The following is a 22,327-nucleotide window of genomic DNA, read 5'->3' on the forward strand; positions in this document are numbered from 1 at the left end:
AGACGGCGACCCTTGACTCTAATGCCATCTTAAGATAATGCAGGTGTTACTATCAACCTCCCTTTATTACTTGGCAGTAAAAAGGTCTGGTTACCTAAATTTTAGCTTGAATCAGTGTAAAAAAATTTAAGGCTTGACCTTTGAAAAAAAGGCAAAAGACAAATGGGAATAAAATTATTCTGATCTCAATATACCCTCTTAAAAAGTTAACAGTGTCCTGAAGCTTGCCCACTAAAAACACTTATAAGTGAAAGGGACAGAAGCATAAAAGTCAGCTCTTTTTAACAAATTTGATTATTGAAGCCAGTGCTCTATGGGGAAATATTCAGAAGCTGAAGCCTACTTAAGCCTAAAAAATACACATGACACCACAGGATTTTTGTTGTGCCAAATACAATAACAAGTAGACTACATGCAAATAAGTGTTTTTTTTCCTAATTCATTAATAAGAGCTTTATTAACATCAAAATAAAAGGAAGTTTGATAGATTTAGACTCCTTAGCCTCATCACAAAAATCCACAAACTGTAATTTGATGAGTCTTATTTCTCAGCTTGCAGAAAGTCTTGGTTTATCTGGCTAATGCTGGATGTTTCCTGAAACGCAAATTAACCCTGTTAAGACCCAGGTGTGATGCAAATGAGGGATTACTATGTGAAAGGTAATGGCCACTTCCTGCTGTTAAGAAGCACTAGGCAGGCCCAGCACTCTCTATGAAAGAGTGAGAGCTGTGTGGATCTGACTCCCTTTCACTATGTGTTTAGTGGCATCTCGTCTGAGTCAGAACCAGTTTATCCAGTACACTGAAAAGAATACTTTTGTAAAGTGTCAGTGATGTTACAATACATATCCCTTATAAATTTTCAGAATAAGATGTCCTGCCGCGCATTATTCACTTCACTGGTTACTTATTTGTTAAGAACTATATTAAGCGTGCGTATTGAAGTTAAATGTTACGACGATTAAAATAGCACAATATCTATCATGTGTATAAACCACTAGCCCATACAACGCTTTTACTTTTCTGCACATAAACATCACTTCCTTTACAATGCTTTCTGTTTTCGTGTCGCTTGACCACATAGCAGCGTGGCTCCACTACATGGGCTCCACCAAAGGCGGGCTGGCAGAGGAGGAGGGAGTGGCTGCTGGGTGTAGCAGCAGCAGCAGCAGCAGCAGCAGCCGTCTGACGTCTTGTTCGTGTGAATGACTTGAAAAACACTGACAACGGCTCAGCAGGCGAGACGGCCGAGGAAACTAAGGAACAACTTTTCCTTTTAAACTTCTTCCTGCTCCCTCCCTACTTTTCTCTACCTTTATGACAGCGTAAAGACAAAAGGTAAGAAAAAAAACTTTATTACGATGCTGCTAGCGAAATGAAAATACTTAAAAAGTTTAAAAGTTCCTAAAGCTGGTTTTAATAGCAGGTGCACCGCCTTATGAGTTCATACAAACCTAGTATCTTATGTAGGCCTTATGTTGTGTCCTAATTGGATGTGTTCCCAAACATGTATCCTGAGAGAAGAGTCATACTTTGACGAAAAGACTATTTTGCTTGAATTCCACGTACATTTACGTTCATTTCCCTCAATTTTCATTGTCCAGCTGCAGTGGTCACACCGCTGGTTCAACGACTCGGAGTTCATTGTTGACGCATTTATAAGTCACTTATTAACATCCCGTGATGAAACGTGAACTGGAATAACATTGATTTGACTGTCTAACGTGTGCAACAAGTCACGATATCGCGATGATTGACTGTTCAGGGACTGAAGTCATCCCAAACCATCTTTCCACATCACTGGTTTGATTCCCTGTGTGGACTTTAAACTGAAACTTACCCAGTGTAAGTTTAAGTTAGCCTTGGATAGCTAACAGGCACTGAAAGGTAAACAAAGATAAAGACTGAAATCTCACAAGCTTAGTGATTTTTTACTGGTGTTCTGGGGTACATGAATGTGGCCTAAACAAGCAGCAAAAACATCTTTGAACTGCATCTAGATCTGCCAGACAGTGTTTGTTTCTCAGGAATGCAACGTTAGGAAAAGTTAGACACATTATTTAACCTCAGTGGGTGGTGCACACAGTTTAAGGAGTCCGCTCTGATTCCATTACACAATGTCATGCAAACCCAGTTTTGTTAAAGCAATGCAGCACCAAGATTATTACAAAACAGATCACATGCATGGATAACAGAGTGCACACACTGTCTGAATCAGTTTATTGAAGGCAGTTATAGCCCATTGGAAATGTTAGAGTGACACAGTGAACATTTTGCTGACACACTGAACCGCACAATATTAAAGTGTTTCGGGCGTGGAGTTACCGGTTTGTGCTGAGGTCTTACTGGTCAGACCAGCTGACGTGCTGCATGTAATACCTACCTGTGGTTTCTGGTGTAACAAATTTGGAAGTGATACTGTTATCTTTTTCACAGGCTGTGTAAATGTGGACTTTCGTCTGTGAAGGTTGTTTCCGTTGATGAAAGTGATCATGTGACAGTGCCTAAACAGCAGCTTTACCTTTGTTTTAATGAAGATGTGGTTTTTTTTGTTTCAACCACAGACCATATTGTTGATGTGGTGATGACTCATAAAGCCTGCGCCATTCTCTGAGAACATGTCTCCTACCTGCCTGTTTTGAGTTCTATTTTTAGAAATTTTTCATTTAAATTCTGGTTTAAAAGGGACAAAACAGTGAGACAGCACCTTTTTTCTCACAGTTGAAATGATGTCTTTAAATACTCTGATAAAACAAGTTACCACATCTTAAACCGTACTTCTCTGGCTACAGCTTCACCTATTAAAACTCTACTTGTACAGTTTTACGCACAACACATTGCCAACTTGTACTGAAGAGATTTGGGTAGCGTGTCCTTGTCACATGAGCACAGGTATTTACCTGCTCTGCACAATGTTTGAAGTGATGATGAGCTAATCTAAGATACACAACAGAAGGTGGTATCGGTTTGATTTTTTGGTTAATACAAACATGCAAGGGTCCAGTATTGATATATCAACCTGTAAAATAGCCTGAAGGTAATCAGTGTTGTTTGGAGAATAAGGAAAAAAACATCACTTACGACTGATTGTTTATTGTTTGTTTATTAGATTTTGCACTAAGATACATAAGATCAAACTGTAAATATTAAGAAAAAACAAAGAAATGTGTCAGGAGAGGTCAAGAAGCCATTAGGCTGCAAAGGACCTCACCTTTCTTTAAGAAAAAGAGATAGCAGAGAACAGTCAAGATTTCAATAAAAACACAAAGTAATACATGCAAACGTGTTCAACCAATATGTGAAGAAACAAAGAAATAGTAATACTCAACAGTAAAACAAACATAAAAAGATTTAACAAAGAAACAATAAAGAAATATAGAGAAGATAAAAGAATTGACAATATTACAATAACATTTTAAAACAAAAGAAAAAAACTACCAAAAAACAAAGTAAAACTAAGCTTTGAGAATTAAATGTGAAGACAGTTTCCTTTTAAAAATCTGTGATGATGATGAGCTTTCAGCTACATGTCTTTTATCGTTCCATATTTTTACACCATGATATCTGATGGAGAACTGACCGTGTTTTGTTTTATAAAAAGGAAGGTGCAGATGGCTAACCTGTCTGGTATTAAATGAGTGAATCTGTGAATTTAATTTAAAGAAATTTCTAAATGATTATGGTAAAGAAGAAGGTAAGAACATGTATTTATAAATAAAAACACATATCTGATGAATATTTATATCATAAACTAGGGATGTCCCGATATTACATTTTCACTTCCGATACGATACCGATACTGCAGCATTGAGTATTGGCCGATACCGATATTAATCCGATACGATATCAGCATTAAACATGCATACTTTTATTACTTATTCTGTAGTATGTCTGTCATGTTAGAAAAGGCTTGATTAAGTGATATTATTCAAACAAAGAACAGTAATCAGCAACAGTAAGTATGAGGAAAAACTGACCCATTTATCATTAACCAATGGGTAACAGAAATTTTAACATTAAACATAAAAAATACTAGTAATTGAATAAAATAAAGAATAAATTAGAAGACCCAGAAAATAATTTAATGATTTTATAATAATGATTTTAGATGCATTCCGATACGATTCCGATATTTGTTTTTTTTGCTAATATCGGACCGATATCCGATATTAATATCGGACTGGGACACCTCTATCATAAACTGAGAGTATATTCAGTTTTTTAAAGAGTGTTTTGGTTAGATTTTGGCTAAAGGGGGGTAGGGGTACCTTATGTTGAAATGTGTCATATCCATGGGATTAAATGCAGACATTTTACAAAACTATTTCGTGTAAAGGAAGAGGAAATAAGAATAGCAAAAGAAAGGCTTTTTCTAATGTTCTTGTGTTTGCTCAGCACGACTGATAAGTTTGTTTTTGTCAATGCAGAAGTAACAGGCTTTAAAAGTATTACCTGACCAGACCTGTCCACTCATCTGTATAACAACAACAAAAACTGTCTGAGTCCTGACTGAGAGTGCTGATGTTTTCCTTCAATGTAAATTCCTAGTTCGCTGTATGTAAACACTTGCTCTCCTCTCCTCTTTCAGTGGCTCAGTAATGGAGAGCTCCATAGAGGCTGCCCAGCCCGGTGGCATCTCTCAGCCAAAGCCAGCTCTGGCCCCCAAACCCCGGCTCACTCCAAAGCCCTTCTCTCTGCAGAAGAATACCAGCATTCGCTCCATTAATGCCCCAAAGGCCTACACTGAAACGTCTAAGAAGACAACACAGAAGACTTTACCAAGCCCTGCAAAGCATGTCGTCACCCCCGATCCCAAACCCATCTCTGTAAGTGAGCTAAACACCAAAAACCAGCCAAAACCAACAACAGAAAGCAAAACAAGTCCACATGGAGAAGATGGCGTTGACTCCAGTGTAGGAAAATTAGATCCTGCCCCAAAAACTGCTCCACCCAAAGAGACTCCCAAGTCTGAGTCCATCCAGAAGGACGGTGTCATCCAAACAAACCACAAGACATCATCTGATGTTACGCCTGATTCAGAGCAGAAAATCAGTAAAAGTAAAGAAGATGGATCTCATGCTCCTGTCATCCAGAAACCTGAAGAATCAGGTAGCAATGATTCCTCAGCAGCTGATCAAAAATATCGGTTGGGCAGTGTCAGAAAACGGCTGCCGGCAGAACTCACCTCAAAGTTTGAGTCAGGTGGCTCGTGTCCACCCCCTCTGCCTAAAGTAACCATCCCTATGACCAAAAGTGATACAATCAAGCCAGAGTCTTCAGACCAGGAGCAGAACCAGATAACATCAGAGCCCTCAAACAAAGAGAACGATGAAGACGGACTGAAGGAGGAGTACAGCGGAGGAGGCAGTATAAAACGCAGAATCAGTCAGCTGTTTGACTCTTCATCAAGGCCAGAAGTCACAGCAAAGAGAGAGGAGCCGGAAATAATAAACAGCACAGGGGGAGTGAAGGAAAGGATCAAAAACTGGGTCACAGAGACAAACTCAGAGAACGAGAAGAAGCCTCAGTTTGTACCACGACCTCGCTCTAGAAGGTGCGTCATCTTCATTTCTACCCTGATGTTTGTTTGGTGACATGCAGTGGCATGAATGAAAGAAAAACACATTCCCTTACAAGTATACTCAGGAAAAATATCTGTTTAATGGCACGTAGAAGTACTGTGGTTTGGGAAATGGCCATTTACATTCCAGATTTATCTTCTGTTATCAGATGAAAGACACTGATGATCCACAGAGGTTGCTCTGTTTAAATGGATCCTTCATTAGAGCGGAGAGAAACGTCATGACTCAGTTTCTCTGTAGAAAGGAGTTTCTACCTGTTTCTGTGAAAGAAGCAATGAAGGGAGAGAGTCTAAAACTGTTAAAGAGGAGAAATAAGTGCTTTTAGCACTATTTATTCATTTATGTCTCCTTACTTTCTATAGTTACTGTGGAAAAATCAAGCACTTGGGATTCTGCTACTTACAGTATCACTGCAGAGATTTAAAAAATGTTACAGTTTTTTAAAGCTCTCACTATTCAGATTTATGACCTTCAAAGCATGCAAAACTCCTTCACACATAACACAGTTTTCACTTTGATTGTATTTCTCCTCTCCTATGAAACACATGTGCAAAGATTTTTTTTCCTACTAGATTAGTGACCTCAAGTAATTTTGACCCCAGTGCACTTCAAGACACAGTTTGTTTGTCTGGCTCCGTTCAAAGTCTTTAAAACTCACAATTAACACCTGGAGTCAACAGTCACTGCTGGTAGCCTGGTTACCACCTCAGTGTGATGACAAGACTCCAGGGAGTCACACCGCCCAGTAGAGTGAAAGTTTCAGCTTGTCAGCCATGTACAAGTAGAATTTGTCACTGACACCTTTCTTTTTATTCACATCAACAAGAGAACCAAAAGAGGACTAACTACTGAGCTTTAAAAACTTTGGCTGTAGGTCTACACTGCATGAGGGGAGTCTATGTGCTTTTGATTTTGCAGTTTTCATATGGCTTGCCTTTGTAGGTACATTTTTCTTATTTCGTGTGTGTTTTTAAAAGTATGGTCTACAAGAATTTTTGTTATTTGTTAGCAGGGCTTGACATTAACTTTTTTGCTCACCAGTCACTGTGGCTAGTGGTATCCCTGAGTTACTAGCCACTCAGTATTTTCACTGGCCACAATTTGTTGTTGGATAATTATGTTCAATATGATTAAAACCGATGATGTCATGCTAAAGTTTACTTAAAAAAGATTTACAACCTCTTTAAGTGTAAATGACCCCTAAGCACACTCAAAACAAGACTACATCAATGTTAAAACCCACAGGTCCTTAATCAGGTATTCAGCTCTGATAAAGTTGTGTGTAACATTGTGCTCCTTTCATATGAAAATATGCAGTCTATTAAGACATAGTAGTAATTAAAATAGTAGTTTGTTATTGCTTATAATAAAATGGTAAAGGGGATTAATTGAACTGATAAAAACTCAGCAAGAGACACTATCTGCTTAAATATTTATTAACGATTGTAATCAGTAAATCATTTCTTTTTATGAGAATGACAATGAAGGAGAGGTAAATTAAATTTCCTCAGAGCTTTCATCATCAGAGTCATCTTTTTGCTTGTCTCTCTGCTCCATGTTTGAGATAAAAATTCAACTTGCAAAGTGGCCAGTGGGAGCGGTGGTGTTACCAGCCACTGCCGAAATCCACTGGCATTTGGCCGGTGTTAATGTCAAGCCCTGCCTGTTAATTGCAACATTCAAACTGGGCTCCTCTTTGGCTCATTGCCAGCAGCAGTGCAAACCCACAGCCTTCAACCGTAACTATGTGAATACACTCACTAGCCGAGCAACCACACGTTGCATCGCGTTTCTTGGGAGAGACTCGAGAGCCGTGCAGTGCACCCGACTTGGCTTGTTAGCACAAACTAATCACGGGTATTTGACACATACCTGGTTAGCAGAAAGCCAACTTGCGTCGCTCTTCGTCCCGAGCTGCTCTCCAAGTACCCGAAAGTGAGTGAAAGTCGAGTCAAACTTCTCCCTCGTTTAGGATAAAGCTTTGTCTGTTTGGCGTTTTGTTTCACGTTGGTTGTCTTACGTTCAATATTGTAGCCGCTAAACTGAGATTAGCTGACAGCAAGTTCCCCTCGCTCTTATTAACACGCCAAGTCACCTGCGCACTGGTCGTGCTGTGATTGGAAGAGGTAACCACGTTTACTTTCTACCCAGGAACGTCTGGGAACTACAACAACAACAAAAAACATGGCTGTTTTCCATCCGCCTTCATACTACATGTATGAATGTAGTATGTAGTAGGCACTGCATACTTCCTACTGTTTTCACATGTAGTATATAGTATGATTATCTGTTGGGTCTGTTTTGTAGTATACTACTCTGGTTTTCAGTTCCAGAAAATGGAGCTACAGGTGGTGGATTTTATTTTGCCTTTATTTTAAATGCACAACACACACTTGGGGTAGGTCTCGGCATTTTAGTTATCTTGTTAAACATATCATGGCAGAATTATTATAACTGATTTTAAGTCTTGCGCCAGAAGATGTCTATATAATCCATGTATGATTTAAGAAAGTGAATTATTGGTTTATATGGGCTTAAATGAATTTGTAGTAGTAAACACCTCTTTTACAGCTGGAAAAGACAAGAGTTAGGTATGTTTCTTTCACACCACTTCACTCCTATCTTACAGACTGTCTAACGGTAGTGAAGTTGTATTGTAGTTATAATGCCGACTCACTCCAGTCAACGGCGGTAATTCACCAAAACCTGCCACCTGCATAGACACACAGTGTTAGCGCTATGCATTATGGGAAACAGTATTCTAGGTAGACTGAGAAATTTTCCTGGATCAGTAGGACATAAGTTTTCACATACTACCTACTACATACTGAATTTCGGCCAAAATAGTAGGCACTGCTAGTTTAGTAGGTGGTTTGGAAAACAGCGTTTTCATATTCCAGTGATGGTATTAAAGTGATTACTCAGCCAGCACTTTCTATCAGACACATTTCTTGAATTTGAACAGAGACGAACCAGAAGTTTTTTTGCATAGCTAAGCTATTCATTTGCCATCTGTGGCTTCCATGTTTAGTGTCCAGCCATGACAGGTGTGTAGGTGGTCTCATTTGACTCTTGTGCAGATTTCATAAGTCTCAAACCCCTTCAGAAGTATTCTCATGACTTCAACCACCATCGCAAATTCTCATGACTCAATCTTCTGTCTTTGACAGCTTTGAGACACCAGTTGCTCCAGCAGTAGAGGAAACACCCAAGGTGCTACCTGTTGAACCTCCTGCATCTGTGACACTGTCCAGTGGAACAGTAGATCTTCCTTCAAAGATCTTTCCTGCTGAAAAACCCAAAGACACTCCAACAGAGACACCCAAGGGTGCTCTCACTGAAAATAATTCATTGGAAGGTTTAGTAAAAGCATCAAAAGAGAATGAGCAGCAGAAACCAAGCACTAGTGAGGTTGTACTACGCAACCGCAGCCGATCTCTGAGCCAGACTGCCGCTGATGAGCAAGACTCAGCTGCCAGTGAAAGTCCCCAGCGCCCCCTGAAGAGAGACAAAGTCAAACGCCGCTCTGTTCACTTTGGCACGGTGGAGAGGGACGATGGAGGCCCTCCAGTGCCCCTCGGCTCAGATCCTGATACCAGTGAAGAAGAAGAAGAAGAAGGAGAGGCTCCTAAGGAAGAAAACAGTGTCTCCAGTCAAGTGGGATCATTTCAGAAGAGGAGTGACGAGGCGCAAAGAGAAGAAGAAGACCGACTGAAACATCTAGAATTTGAAAAAAGACGGAGAGCAGAAGAGCACGAGCAGGCGAGGATTCAGAATGAAGAAGAGCAAAAAGAGAAGGCGAAGCAGCGGGAAGAGGAGGAAAGAGAAAGACGGAGGCAAAGGGAAGTCGAGGAAAGGCAAAAACTGAGGCTCTTGGAAGAGGAGGAACAAGAAAGACTTAGAAAGAAGGAAGAGGAGGAAAGGGAACGACAGAAGCGAAGGGAAAAGGAGGAACTAGAACGACAGAGGCTGAGGGAAGAGGAGGAAAGGGAACGACAGAGGAAGGAGGAGTTGGAGAGAGTAAGGTTAAAGGAAGAGGAGCGGGAGAGAGAAAGGTTGAAAGAAGAGGAGCTGGAGAGAGAAATGCTCATACAGAGGGAAGAAAGGGATAGGGACAGACAGTTGGAGTTGATGCTGCAAAGACAGAGGGAAGCAGAAAAAGACAGGGCAAGACAGGAAGAGGAGCGACTGAAAAAAGAGCTGGAGGAGAGGGAAAGAGAGCGTGTGATGGAGGAGGAGAGACTGAGAAAGGAAAGAGAAAGACAGAGGCAGAGGGAGGAAGAAATAGAAAGGGAGAGACAGATAGAGCTGATGCTACAACAACGGCGAGAGGAGGAAAGAGAGAGGGCAAAACAGGAAGAGGAGAGGCTGAAACAAGAGCAGGAAGAAAGAGAAAGAGTGAGACTGAGGGAGGAGAAGAGGCTGGAGGAAGAAAGGGAAAGACTGAGGGAGGAAAGAGAGAGACAGAAGCAGATTGAAGAAGAGATGGAGAGATTGAAGGAAGAAAGAGAAAGACTGAGACAGGAAGAAGAAGAGATGGAGAGATTGAAGGCTGAAAGGGAAAGACAGAGGCTGAGAGAAGAAGAGATGGAGAGATTGAGGGAAGAAAGAGAAAGACAGAGACAAAGAGAGGAAGAGATGGAGAGATTGAGGGAAGAAAGAGAAAGAGAGAGGCTGAGAGAAGAAGAGATGGAGAAACTAAGGGAAGAAAGAGAAAGACAAAGGCAAAGAGAAGAAGAGATGGAGAGACTGAGGGAAGAAAGAGAAAGACAAAGGCAAAGAGAAGAAGAGATGGAGAGACTGAGGGAAGAAAGAGAAAGACAAAGGCAAAGAGAAGAAGAGATGGAGAGATTGAGGGAAGAAAGAGAAAGACTGAGGCAGAAAGAAGAAGAGATGGAGAGACTGAAGGAGGAAATAGAAAGAGAGAAGCTCAGACTTGGGGAGAAGAGACTGATGGAGGAGGAGGAGAGGGAAAGACAAAGATTAAGGGAAGAAGCAGAGGAGCGAGAGCAAGTGAGGCTGAGAGTGCTAAAGGAGCAACAGGAGAAGAGAGAGGCGATGGAGAGAATGAGAGAAATAGAAATGGAGAGACAAAGAGAAGAGGAAAGAAGGGAAGTAGAGAGGAGGAGACAGATAGAGAAAGAAAAAATGGAGGAACTGGATAGAAAGATGAAAGAGGAGTTGGAGCGAAAAAGAGCACAAGAAGTTAGGGAGCAGCTTAGATTGGAGGAGGAGAAGGAGAGGATAAACAGAGCAGGGCCAGGTCTGATCAGTTCAGGCTCGGATGTTAATCCTCTTCCATCAGCCCGAAACTCAGAGAGTCCTGTTGAAGTAGTTTACGATGACTTCTCTGTCAAACAACCTCAGATGGATGTAGACTTTGACGACTTCTCTGTCAAACCAAAGAGATGGGGTTCACAGGCTAAAACAGACACTAGTCCTGTCATTCGAAGGCGATGGGAAGATGATCCTGTGGAAGAGCAAGAAGTTGAAGAGCTGGTGCCGATGGAGGTCAACCGCTGGGAAAATAAAATGCCTGAGCAGGTGGAAAGACCGGACAGCTCAGAGCCCACGTTAGCCCCAAGGAGTCCTGGTACCCAAGAGGAGTCGAGTTCAGATGGGGTGCAGCTCCTCTCCATAAAGTATGTAGGCGAGGAAGACGTGATGGAGAGGTGGGAGGGGGAGGTGGAAGAGACAAGGGAGACAGAGGACACAAAGGACAGTAAAGAGGACGAGCAGGAGGTAAATATTTCTTTGTTTGATTGTTGCCTAATTAATTTGTGTGTCCTTCAGAGAGGGTGAGGTTGAGAACAGAGACAGGAGTGTACATGTAAATGCGCTATTATTTCTCACCAATGAATCACATCGGCCTGGCAGCCGCACACACCTCACCTGCACTAACACATCGCCATTCCTGTAGTGCGGGGAAAAACATCTTGTTATACTTGCTTCAGCCTGAATCAGCTACAGGTTAAGAATTTGTATGTGTGTCTATGAGAGTCTGCGTGAAGGTGTGACGCTGAGTGATGAAACAAGCATGACCTAAAATCTGGTCGAACGTGATGCGCATCAGTAGTTCAATACTCCTCCATCACAACTAGAACTCAGCGGTTGTATTGAAAAATATCTGTGAAAGAGAACGATAAAAGCTGAATTAGGAGTTTGGACAATGAAAAGACACACTTTTCTATCAATCTGACTGTTCATTTGTATGTCTGAATGTATGTATCTGTATCTGGTGTTAATGATAGGCCTGTCACAGGAAGTGAGGTTGAAACCTGCTCTTCATCCGTCCCACAGTCTGTTAAACTACTTTCAGTTTAGCGTGTGTGTTCCCGTGAGTACAGAGGAACTCAAAAGCCAGAGCAGTTTAAAAATGAACATAGCAAGATTTAAAGCACTAATGGATTATTTGTCTTTGACATCTTGGATTAGTTATCTCTGGCAGCTGTGGGTGAGTCTTTCTGAAAACATTATTGAGGGCGAGAAGTTTTTAAGTTATCACAGAGTATGTTTACCGCAGTGTGAGGACGAGCTACATCTGATGTCGTTCATTTCTGCTCAGCTGTTGTGAGACAGGAGGCGAGCCTTTCTCATCAACATGGGCATCACTTCATATAAACTGTTTGTTTTGTCTTGGCAGAGTTTTAGAGAAGCAAACTGATATCCCTCCCTGAAATGAACAAACTGAGAACAACAGCTGATAGCTCTTAGCTGCTAGCTTAGTATAAACACCAGAAACAGGAACAGATTGGTTCTTTACATCTAAAAAACAAAGAAGTGTTGAACAACCTGGAAAAGGCAAAAACTTTTCCTTGAAATTGCTGCAAAACAAAAAGCAGGTCCATCTGAATCCAACTTTTGATTAGAACATGCCTTATGGTTTTAGGAACTTTATCAGGGCTTCCTGGTTGCCTACTTGTGTTTTAAATTCTGTGCATTGAGCTGATTTTAATTCAAACTTTCACAAAATAACAAAGATTATAAAAATGATCAGCTGTTTTTGTGGGAGGGGTAAATGTGTTTTTTTTTTTCACTTTTAAAAGGGCAACTCCTTTTGATCCTCTACTTTCAACAAACATTCACCAGTAGGACATGCCTCATCCAGTTGTTAAGACTTCTGAGGTCAGTTCATTTTGGTCCACCAGAACTTACAATAGTTAAAGTTTATGACAACTTTTATCAAGTCAAGTCAAGTCAAAGTTTATTTATAGAGCACATTTAAAAACAACCTTGGTTGACCAAAGTGCTTTACAGGGGTACAAAAAATCTCTCATACACTTTATATTAAGGAGCCGAACATTAAATATGCATAAAAACAGAAATAAAATAAGATAAGGATAAAAACAATAAAAGTAGAGTAAAAAGATAGGAAAGGGAATAAAATGTAAGCGATAAAAGATACAAAGATAAAAAGAGATTAAAAAAAGATAAATTAGGCAACTATTTCAATACTATTAGTCCAGATTTTGTGTGATAAACAGCAAGAGCAAAAAAAAATTTTCCTGCTTCAGTAAATGTAAAGGCCCGTTGAAGTTTGTTTATTATTAAAAAAAAAAGAAAATTAAAATGAAATGCACCCTAATACAAAAGTGAAGACTCACCACCATCCTATGACTTTATTAACACAGGCTACGCCTATCATTAGATAAACAGAGCATTGCATTGACTTCACCTCACTTTGAGAGGAGTGAACACATCAAACCTAAACAGTTCAAGGTAAACAGAGCAGCTTATCGCCTATTAGACTTTACTTAAGAGTAAATGAACAGCTGACACGGTTGCACCAGTCAGGACGGATCAGTTCACCACCTGTTTCAACATGCAACAATTCTGCAGCTAATGAAAACACCAAACACTGGATCCAAAAACTCTTTGTGTGTGTGTGTGTGTGTGTGTGTGTGTGTGTGTGTGTGTGTGTGTGTGTGTGTGTGTGTGTGTGTGTGTGTGTGTGTGTGTGTGTGTGTGTGTGTGTGTGTTTGTATCTGTGTGTGTGTGTGTGTCTGTGTGTGTCTGTGTCTGTGTCTTTGTGCATCTGTGATATGGTTTTCATGTTGTGTGCATGCTTTAACAATTAAATCCAGCTTCAAATCCACTGAACCTCTGTAAGATGGTATCAAAGCCATTTAGCTGTTACAGCTTCTTGGTTTACTGTATGTGTAATGACAACCCTGCTTTGACCACAGGGTGGAGCTACTGCTCTTAAAAAGACACTTCCTTGTTTGGCATCTCATTATAGAGCCATTATCACACTGATCAGCAGAGGTTACTTTATAAGTTGTGACCCTTTCTGTGCCTCTTGGAGACTCATGCAAAAAAGCCCCATTGTGGGACAGAAAAAAAAAGCTTTCTTCTTTCCGTCGGTGCAGAATAAGGAAAGTGTTTGCAGGGTAAACATGAGCTGTGCAGCCAACCGTGCGCTCAGTTAGACTGCTGACTCAACTACAGACAGACAGGAAGATAAATGGACAAGCAGGAAGACAGACAGACAGATGGATGGATGGATCTTTTAGTGTGAAAAGGTGTTATGTGGTCATCATGTCCTCATTTGGATCTGGTCAACAGGGCAGCATGTCAGAATGTCCATACATGGTGCCCCTCTTACTCTGTCTCTCTGCTCAGTCTCTCCTCCCCGCTCTGAGAGGGCCTGTCAACTCCCCCTTCCTCACATACTTTCTGCCACACTTACAGACAAAAGAGGATGGGCTAAACCACAGACAAGATAGTTTGCACTCACTGTCCACTCTTGCAGTCACCGAGAGTTCCTTGATGCTCAAACTTTTATCTCAACTCTAAGGTTTTCCTGTTGTTTGCTGCTCCCTCTGGCTTCTCCTGTCCGAACTGCTGCTTTATCCAGTTACCTGCATTTACATACAGGGGAGCGCCTCACCGTATAGCCTGCCGCACCTTCCTACTGTTGGGATTTTCCACATCAGCACAGTGTGCCGCTTTGTTTTGACGTTCTCTGACATCAGTCCGGTCCTGAGGAGATAAGGAGGTGGTCTACATTTCTTGACATAATTTCTTTGGATGTTTGGATTGGTCATAATTCCCCATGCTGCTCCTTTTTTTTCCTCCTGCGTGAAAAATGGAGATGTGATGTGAGCGTGGATGTAGGTGAACAAGCAAAGAGGCTTGGCTAAAACAAGTCTCAACAGAAGAAAAGAGGTAATTGTTCGAGTATTTGCGTGCAGGACGAAACCTATTATATGCTTTGTTTTACAAAGTTGAAGTGACTTTGTAAGACTCCTGTCTGTTTAAAAATGGAACAATTATGAACGGCTTCTGTTTAGGATGTCGCATCCATCACCCTGAAAGCTGCAGTGGAATAGTGTTGTCACAGTGCAAACACATGCACCCTCAGACTGTTTACCTTTTTACCCACAGCAAACAATACACTTTTCCAGGAAGTTTATGCGAACACAAAGAATATGGAGACAGAGGAGAAATCCCATTTTATTAACAAATGGACTCTTTGTCATTTTGGATGATGTCAGAAACATTTGGATGACGTGTTTTTTTTACTAACTGAAAATAATAACTGAAATCAAGATTGCCACCCCAGCTTTTTGAAAACAGTCCCACCATCTCAAACACCTCAATTTCTGGGATGACACAGTTCCCACTGTGACCTCAGGGCCTGGACAGCCAGCTGTTTGAGCTTTTTTTCAACCATGCAGTACTTTGGAGGGAAACTGTCAGCTGCCCAGCTTCATGTGGCTGGCTGGATGGGCAGTATGCGTCACTCCTTGCAAGGAGCTCTGGATCTGATGTGGGGCGCTTCCAGAGAGAAAAGGGAGGCAGAAGAGGAAGATAAAGAGGAGGAGGAAGGAGGTAGAGACCAAGGAGGAGGAGGAGGACGGTTTCAGAGAGCCATGACACCCCTTCGTAGCTTTGCCAGACGTAGCAGGAGATCCCTGCGTCGCTTCTCCGTCAGAGGTCGGCAGACTCTGCAGAGGAGGGCTACTGAGACCTGCTCTGTACGAACCAAGAAAGTAACCCAGCACATATCGTTAATCGAGATTTGTTGAAAGTCCAATAAGCCACTACATCGTTAATTTTTACAGATTATTTTACCAGTTCATTTTATGCAACTCAGCTGCTTTTGTTGACCAGGTATACAAACAAGGACCTTAGCATTAAGCTGCTCTTTGAAGTTCTCCAGACTCCATGTTTCCACACACAACTCTCCCTAATCCAGTATGTCTACTCTGGACCCATAGACAGATAACCATGCAAATGTGAAAAGGGAGAGCAGCAGGCAGTTTGTTTCAGGAAGGATGCAGTTATCAGATCAAGTTTTCCAAGTGCAGTGTTTTATCAGTGCACATGCATGTTGCTGTGTGCAAGCGATGAAGCCGAGGACTAGCAAAGTGTGACACTTTTAGATAAGGGTGACTCGAGTATTTCTGTGTCTGCAGCTGCCCTTTGTATCTGACTTTCTTTTGTTATCCAGAAAATATGCCACCAAAAGTGACCTGACTGTGTAGCACATACAGTCACATGCGTTATGGTCTGGTGTGCAGATTTATGAGATGTATCTCCGGAAGCAAAATGCATTTTTGAGACGGGCATGTGCTAAAGTCTGTCTTTGTTTTTGAAATTAATTACTGTCACTGGGGCTGCTTGAATGTGCGTGGACAACCTTCTGGTTATTTCCGCTTTAGTTTGATTATTCCTCACTTCTGTCAATAGACATGATGTTTTTTTTAATTTGTTCTCAATCCAGAAATATTTGATCAGCATCTCTGTGTTTGTTGGCTTGACAGTATGAGATGTTCACTTCTACTCTTTTTTTAACACTTTATATTAGCCTTAAAGAGCTTGTGAAGGAGGAAGGTAAACTAGGATGAAGCTGATTCTGTCTTGACTTGCAAACAAAGCACTTTACCTGCATTGTTACATGTACAGTATACAGCAAAGTAGGAGTGTAGTTTTTTTTAGTGCATCATTTTTTTTTAAAATCTAGTTACTTTTGTAGTTCAACTACCTCTGACTCCCCCTCTGCATGTATGGTTAAAGCTGCACAAACAAATAAACAAACACTGGCTCAGGTGATGGAAAAAAGAGCAGTTTAAATTGACAAAAAAAAGTTGTCCTCTCAGCTTTGTGAAAGATTTAAGCACCTTTTAGCACAGTGATGTGGTTTTATAGCCCTTCATTTTACTGCAATTGTAAGTGACACTTTGGTTATCTTAAAGAAAAAGGAGAAAAATGTCTAACTGCCCTACCTGTGTGCACTAAATAACTTAAAAACTATATCTGAGACAAGCTGGTTATGATAATGAAAGATTTAGCAGCTTAAGAGCTAAGAAATAGCAATTTGCATCAAGACTACTTTTGCAATTTGACAGCACCAAACTGCCAAGTACAACTTATTGCATGCAGCTATTAAATCCTTTTTATGAAAATGGTCCTTACTGATATAAAAATTACATCAGGATATAAAAAGCAAAGTTTTGAAAAGTTTATCATTTTTAAACTAGAGTTACTTGTAAAAGCGAGATAAAACTATAAAGCTTGTGTGGTTGTACAGATGACAAAGAGGAAGTTTCTAGAAAATAAATGTACTGTACTTCAGGAAATCACATGAAGACTTCAGTCACTTGATTTACTAAAGTTATGTAAGCTACCTACGTAACAGAGCCAGGTTAAGTGCAGGGGTTTCTCCTGTAAGGAGAGAAGGAGCAGTTGAAGATAAATGCATGTTTGTGGAAATGCACCACCTGTGTCTGTGTCTCTGTCAGGCTTTGGTTTCTGTCTGCAGCTAAACACAGTGGTCTGATGTTGTAGGAAAATTACCAGAAGTTTGTTTCAGTCATGGCATGATGCAACCAGATAACAGGCCATGTTGACAGCGAAACTGCTCTGGGAGCTGTGATTGATTTATTGACTTGTAAAGGAGGTGAGATTAGCATACAGTCATATAGAGAGCAGGGCTGTTTACACAAGTGTTGTTTTGTATCCAGGTGACTATCAGATATCACGACATTGGGATGTGCCCCTTGACGAAACTCGAAGTGAGCTAAAAGGAATGTGTGTGAGGAAGTGCATCGTGGTTACTTTTGTTTGGGATAAGTATGTGTGTGTGTGTGTGTGTGTGTGTGTGTGTGTGTGTGTGTGTGTGTGTGTGTGTGTGTGTGTGTGTGTGTGTGTGTGTGTGTGTGTGTGTGTGTGTGTGTGTGATTTGTGCACATGAATGCATTCCAGCGAATGGGCGTGATAATGCGAGTGTGTTTAGTGCGTCTGTGTGTAGGCTCATAGGTGTGTATGCTAGTGTGTTAGTGTGTGTGCGTGCATACACATCCTCATGGTGTTTATTGAGGACAGCCCAGCCTCCGTGACCAGCTCATTAAAAGATGCATGCTCGGCTGGTCCTCAGTCCTCTCACCCTCTGTAGTTAGTGGTCTTGGCTCAGCATACGGTTCATTTTCACTCTGATTCAGCTCTAAAATGTGATATTTCATAATACATCAGTACAGTTTTCCAATGAATAGTTCACCCAAAAATCAAGGGCTTTTGTCATGTTGTCACTTGTTCTGTCGACTAAGGTTTTTTTCTTTCCCTTGTCCCATTTGAATCTAATACCTTTCTTCTGTCTCAGGCACAGGTGACCAGCTATGTCACAACAGATGAGGACAAAGACACTGATGCTTTATTAGACGATGAACCCATCCAGCAGGAAGAGGCCTGTGAGCAGCCATCTGAAACTGACAGGTTGGAAAGAGGCTGCACTTCAACATCAAACGTTTTTTTGGTTTATTCATTTTTGTTCCCTTTACTGAAACAAACAGTCAGGATGGGAGAGGCCTTCATTTTCATTATCTGCTATCTGACAAATATCAAAATGAGTTCCTTGAAGATACAAGTTTCCCACTTTTACTCTAGAATGATCTTTATTGCTGATAAAAAAATGTGAGCACCATAAGAAAACATCAAAAAGTGTACTTTAAACCTAAATCTTGAAAAGTTCCCTTTTTCTAAACAGAAACTTTGTAGCAAGTGAGGAGCAGCTGCAGTCTAAAATGGTATTTACTGTTGGTCTGGATATGTTTGAGTTGAGCTCCTTGTGCCCCCTTGTGGTGAATAAAGCACAACACATAACAGTATTTTTTTAAACAGGGTTACATTTGCTCCTACTACTGGTTTAAAAACATCCAAATAACCCTGTTTGTGTTTTTGTTTTTGTCAGTTTTGGTTTGATATGCAATTTTTCTCTTTAGTCCGCAGCACATCTCTGAAGGAAAAGAAGAGGAAAAGGAAGAAGAAGAGGCCGACATCTCCCCTGAAGTCACAGATACCACTGATCTTAACAGAGAGGAAGAGCCAGCTCCATTCCCTGAGGTAGTGCAGTGATGTTCTGCCTCATACTTTCCTTGTTTGGTTTGACAGTTGATGCCATTTAAAGGGAAAACTTTGCTTTGAATAATCAGATTATATAATCAAATATGTGTGTCTGTTCACAGAGCTCCACTCCTCTCCTTGACACCAGACTGCAGAGATCGAAGGCTGTTCTGAGTAAGAGGCGGACTCGATCCCGTCCATCACGAGTTTTCCGTGCAGGATTGTTCACACCAGAAAGCCCAGACTGGAGGACCTGTGACTCCACAGGTAATAAAGAATAATGTGATAAAGCAGATAAAGTACACTTTTCCTCTTTTAATAAATGTTATAACTGATCCTGCAAACTTTGGATTGTTTTTCTAGATGAAAAGGAGGTAAAGCAAAAGGATTCAGAGGAAGATGAAGAGCCCAAGTCAAAGAAAATCAGTTCTTCCTCACCCTCCTCTCAGAGAGTCCCTATGTTCCCTGGTTTAAGTCCTTCAGCCCTATTGGTAAGTTCATCATGAGTACAAGGAGAACTAATTAGTAAATTGTAATTTGTGTTAAAAATAAGTGTCATTCAAATTGATCAGAGTGTACTTCACCCTTCCCAAAGGCTCAGCTAAAGAGGAGAACAGGAGGAGGAGGAGGAACTGGAGGAGAAGAAACAGAAGAAGACAAGGGTAGACAAGAGATGGAAATCCAAAAAGAGGAAAAGGCAGCCCCCTCTGCCTCACAGCTGTCCCGCTCTCCTCGCACCGCCTCTCATATGGCAGGGGCCGCTCGAGTGCTGCCACCCTTAGGCAGCGCGGACAAAGGGTGAGAAAAGAGCACGACAGAGCACATCAGACCATTATCATGAATTGGAAATGCATTTTAAACATGACACTGCTCTGAACTGTGATTTTGTGTGTCATTCAGTGCTGCCGCCTCTCCTGCCTGGCTGAAAGAACTCAAGTCTAAGAAGCGTCTGAGTCAGCATGAAGGGGAGGCATAGCCAGTGACAGGTGAATTATAGGAAGGAGTTTGATTTTGTAAAAAAAAGATATATGTGCTAAAATCTGACAATCACACTTCTTGCTGTCGAGGTATTCATTCTAATGAAAAGGAGAGCTAGGTCTTTGTAAACAGCCTCCCTGAGAGTTTGTGTAAAATCAACTCAAGGTGTATTTCAACATATTACACTACTTCAACACCACATTTCTCTGTATTCCAGATTTTTTAATTAATAAACAGAATTATAAAAGAAAAAAAAATAAGAAGACAAAGATTTGAAGCTTCACACCACTCAAACTCATTGTGATGTAAGGGCTATCCTAAAATTAAAGGAAATTGAGACATAAATGAGCAATGAGATGACAAGCTTTGACATATGGCCTGAGTCAGTGCTGTCGAAGTGACAGGAGAATCTAAAAAGATTAGTTTGCTTGTGAGTCATAATGCATGATAGCTGAATACATTTAAGATGATGGAAAGAGATTGGTTTGAACTTCCACAGAGCACTGTCAGAAACACATTTTGTGCAGACTGTAACTAAACTGACAGTGGAGAAGGCGGTGGGGGATGTCTGAAATGTGTCTGCACATCATGATGAAAAAAAAGAAAAGATAAAGTTACTGCAGAAATTCTCATTGTACCTGAGCTTATTTGGTTTGATTTATGCTCTTCTATTCATCTGCTTGCTGTTTATTTTGATCTCACCTTTATGTTTGGCAAAATGAAGAGAACAGTCTCATGTTGCAGTGGTATGCGTTTAAGGCACTCTTGGACCATTTTTGCCATATAATTTAATATATTCATGGTACAGTATTCTGTGAAGTCATTGCTTCCTGTTGTTTCTGTTTGGAAAACTTCATCCTGAATTTGTCTGTTTTCATTCTCTTTAGGAAACACTGTCTTGACTGATGCTGACAGACCTCACCATGATTGCTCCATTTTGCACTTTGAGTGCCTTATTTCTGACCTTTACCAAGTTATGCAGGAGGAAAAAATCTGAATTTTGCTGAACATTGAGGCTATCAAGAACTTTTCAGTCTTGCTGATGAAATGCGTTGAGCCAAGACTGTGATGTTTTTATTGCGAAGTGCAAATTTGTATCTTCTGTTGTGCAAATTCTCAATGAATGGGTGAATACTATTGTAATTAGAGCAAAGCCATGGATTTTTTTTTTTTAATGAATGTGCAAATCCATCATATATAGACAGGGACTGATGACACCTGGCTTTCAGCAATACTAACATCACAAATAAAAAAATGTGTACATAGAGTGAATATGAATAATGCATTGCACCTTTTCTGTACTGACTTTTTTGTACAAAATGTTTTAGCACATTCTTTCTAATCACTTAACATCCTACGTAAACCTCAAAGCACTTTAAGAAACTAATAACAAATGACCGTCCATACAGCACCCTAACCTCTAAACACTAGCATCAAGTGCCTAAATATAGGAACAAGATAATGGGAAAGTATCCTCTCTTTAACCTTTGATATCTGTCTTCTTTTAAAAACTAAGATCTGCAAAACTTCCAGACGTACTTCCTGTTTCATAAAATCACCCAGTCACATAGCAACAGCAGTGAGTTGGGAGGACATTTCTGGGCATGTTATAGCACAGACAGGAAATGTGTTTTGGTAAATTTTTAACAGAGCAAAATGTTTTTATCTGATCCTGTATGTGCCTTTTTATGTTGCCATATCAACAGTGCTGTAATCATTTATGACCAATATACTGTATGATAAGAGGAAATTGGGGGAATTTTATTAAAGTTTTTTCTATGAAATGCAATCAAGTGTGTATTGTTGACGGGAAACAACCACACACAGTATTAAATAAAGGAGACCTCACGTCAAACAAATTAAACCAACTTGGATCTATAACTGTTAGGCTTCACTTAGGTTTTGTAAGCTGCAGTCTTTACAGTTCTATAGTTTCATTTAGCAGACGCTTTTGTCCAGTGCGACGAACAACACAAGCAAGAATTTAGACAGAAGGGAAACCGAGTTAGTGCGAGAACAGTGCTGCAAGTTATTCAGCTGTAGGTGCTGCCATTAAGTGAAGGATTATTTTTGACAATGTAATATAATCTAGCCAACAAACCACAATAATCTCTGCAACAATATACTTCAACCTTCAACAACATTCTGTAATTGGTGCTGAAAATTAACTTAGAGCTGGTCTTAGACCTTCTGACCCATTCTACCCCTGAGGACAAGAGCAGAAGGGTCAGCTTAGGTGCCTAAGTGTTCCCTGAACAGATGTGTCTTCAGACATCTCTTAAAAGTAGAAAGGGACTCTGCAGATTGTGTAGAGTTAGGTAATTCATTCCACCATTTGGGCACAACAGAGGAGAAGAGTCTGGCTAGAGATTTAGAGCTGCGCTGGGCGGGGAGCACCAGGCGTCTTTCACAAGCAGAGCATA

At 40.7% G+C, this 22,327-nt stretch overlaps 1 protein-coding gene across 1 annotated transcript; it reads left to right on the forward strand.

Moving 5' to 3' along the window:
* Nucleotides 1-1,186: 1,186 nt before the first annotated feature.
* LOC141788327 (uncharacterized) lies at nucleotides 1,187-21,654 on the forward strand. The gene is made up of 10 exons (XM_074667244.1): nucleotides 1,187-1,338; nucleotides 4,589-5,554; nucleotides 8,753-11,324; nucleotides 18,187-18,299; nucleotides 18,806-18,926; nucleotides 19,049-19,193; nucleotides 19,290-19,417; nucleotides 19,522-19,724; nucleotides 19,827-19,912; nucleotides 20,792-21,654. The coding sequence occupies exons 2-9, from the start codon at nucleotides 4,599-4,601 to the stop codon at nucleotides 19,900-19,902; spliced, it is 4,314 nt and encodes a 1,437-aa protein (XP_074523345.1). The 5' UTR covers nucleotides 1,187-1,338; nucleotides 4,589-4,598; the 3' UTR covers nucleotides 19,903-19,912; nucleotides 20,792-21,654.
* Nucleotides 21,655-22,327: the final 673 nt, after the last annotated feature.

The sequence above is a fragment of the Halichoeres trimaculatus genome, unplaced genomic scaffold (assembly GCF_033239565.1).
Source record: "Halichoeres trimaculatus isolate MK-OKI-2021-1 unplaced genomic scaffold, fHalTri1.1 fHalTri1_scaffold_1, whole genome shotgun sequence".
Taxonomy (NCBI): domain Eukaryota; kingdom Metazoa; phylum Chordata; class Actinopteri; order Labriformes; family Labridae; genus Halichoeres; species Halichoeres trimaculatus.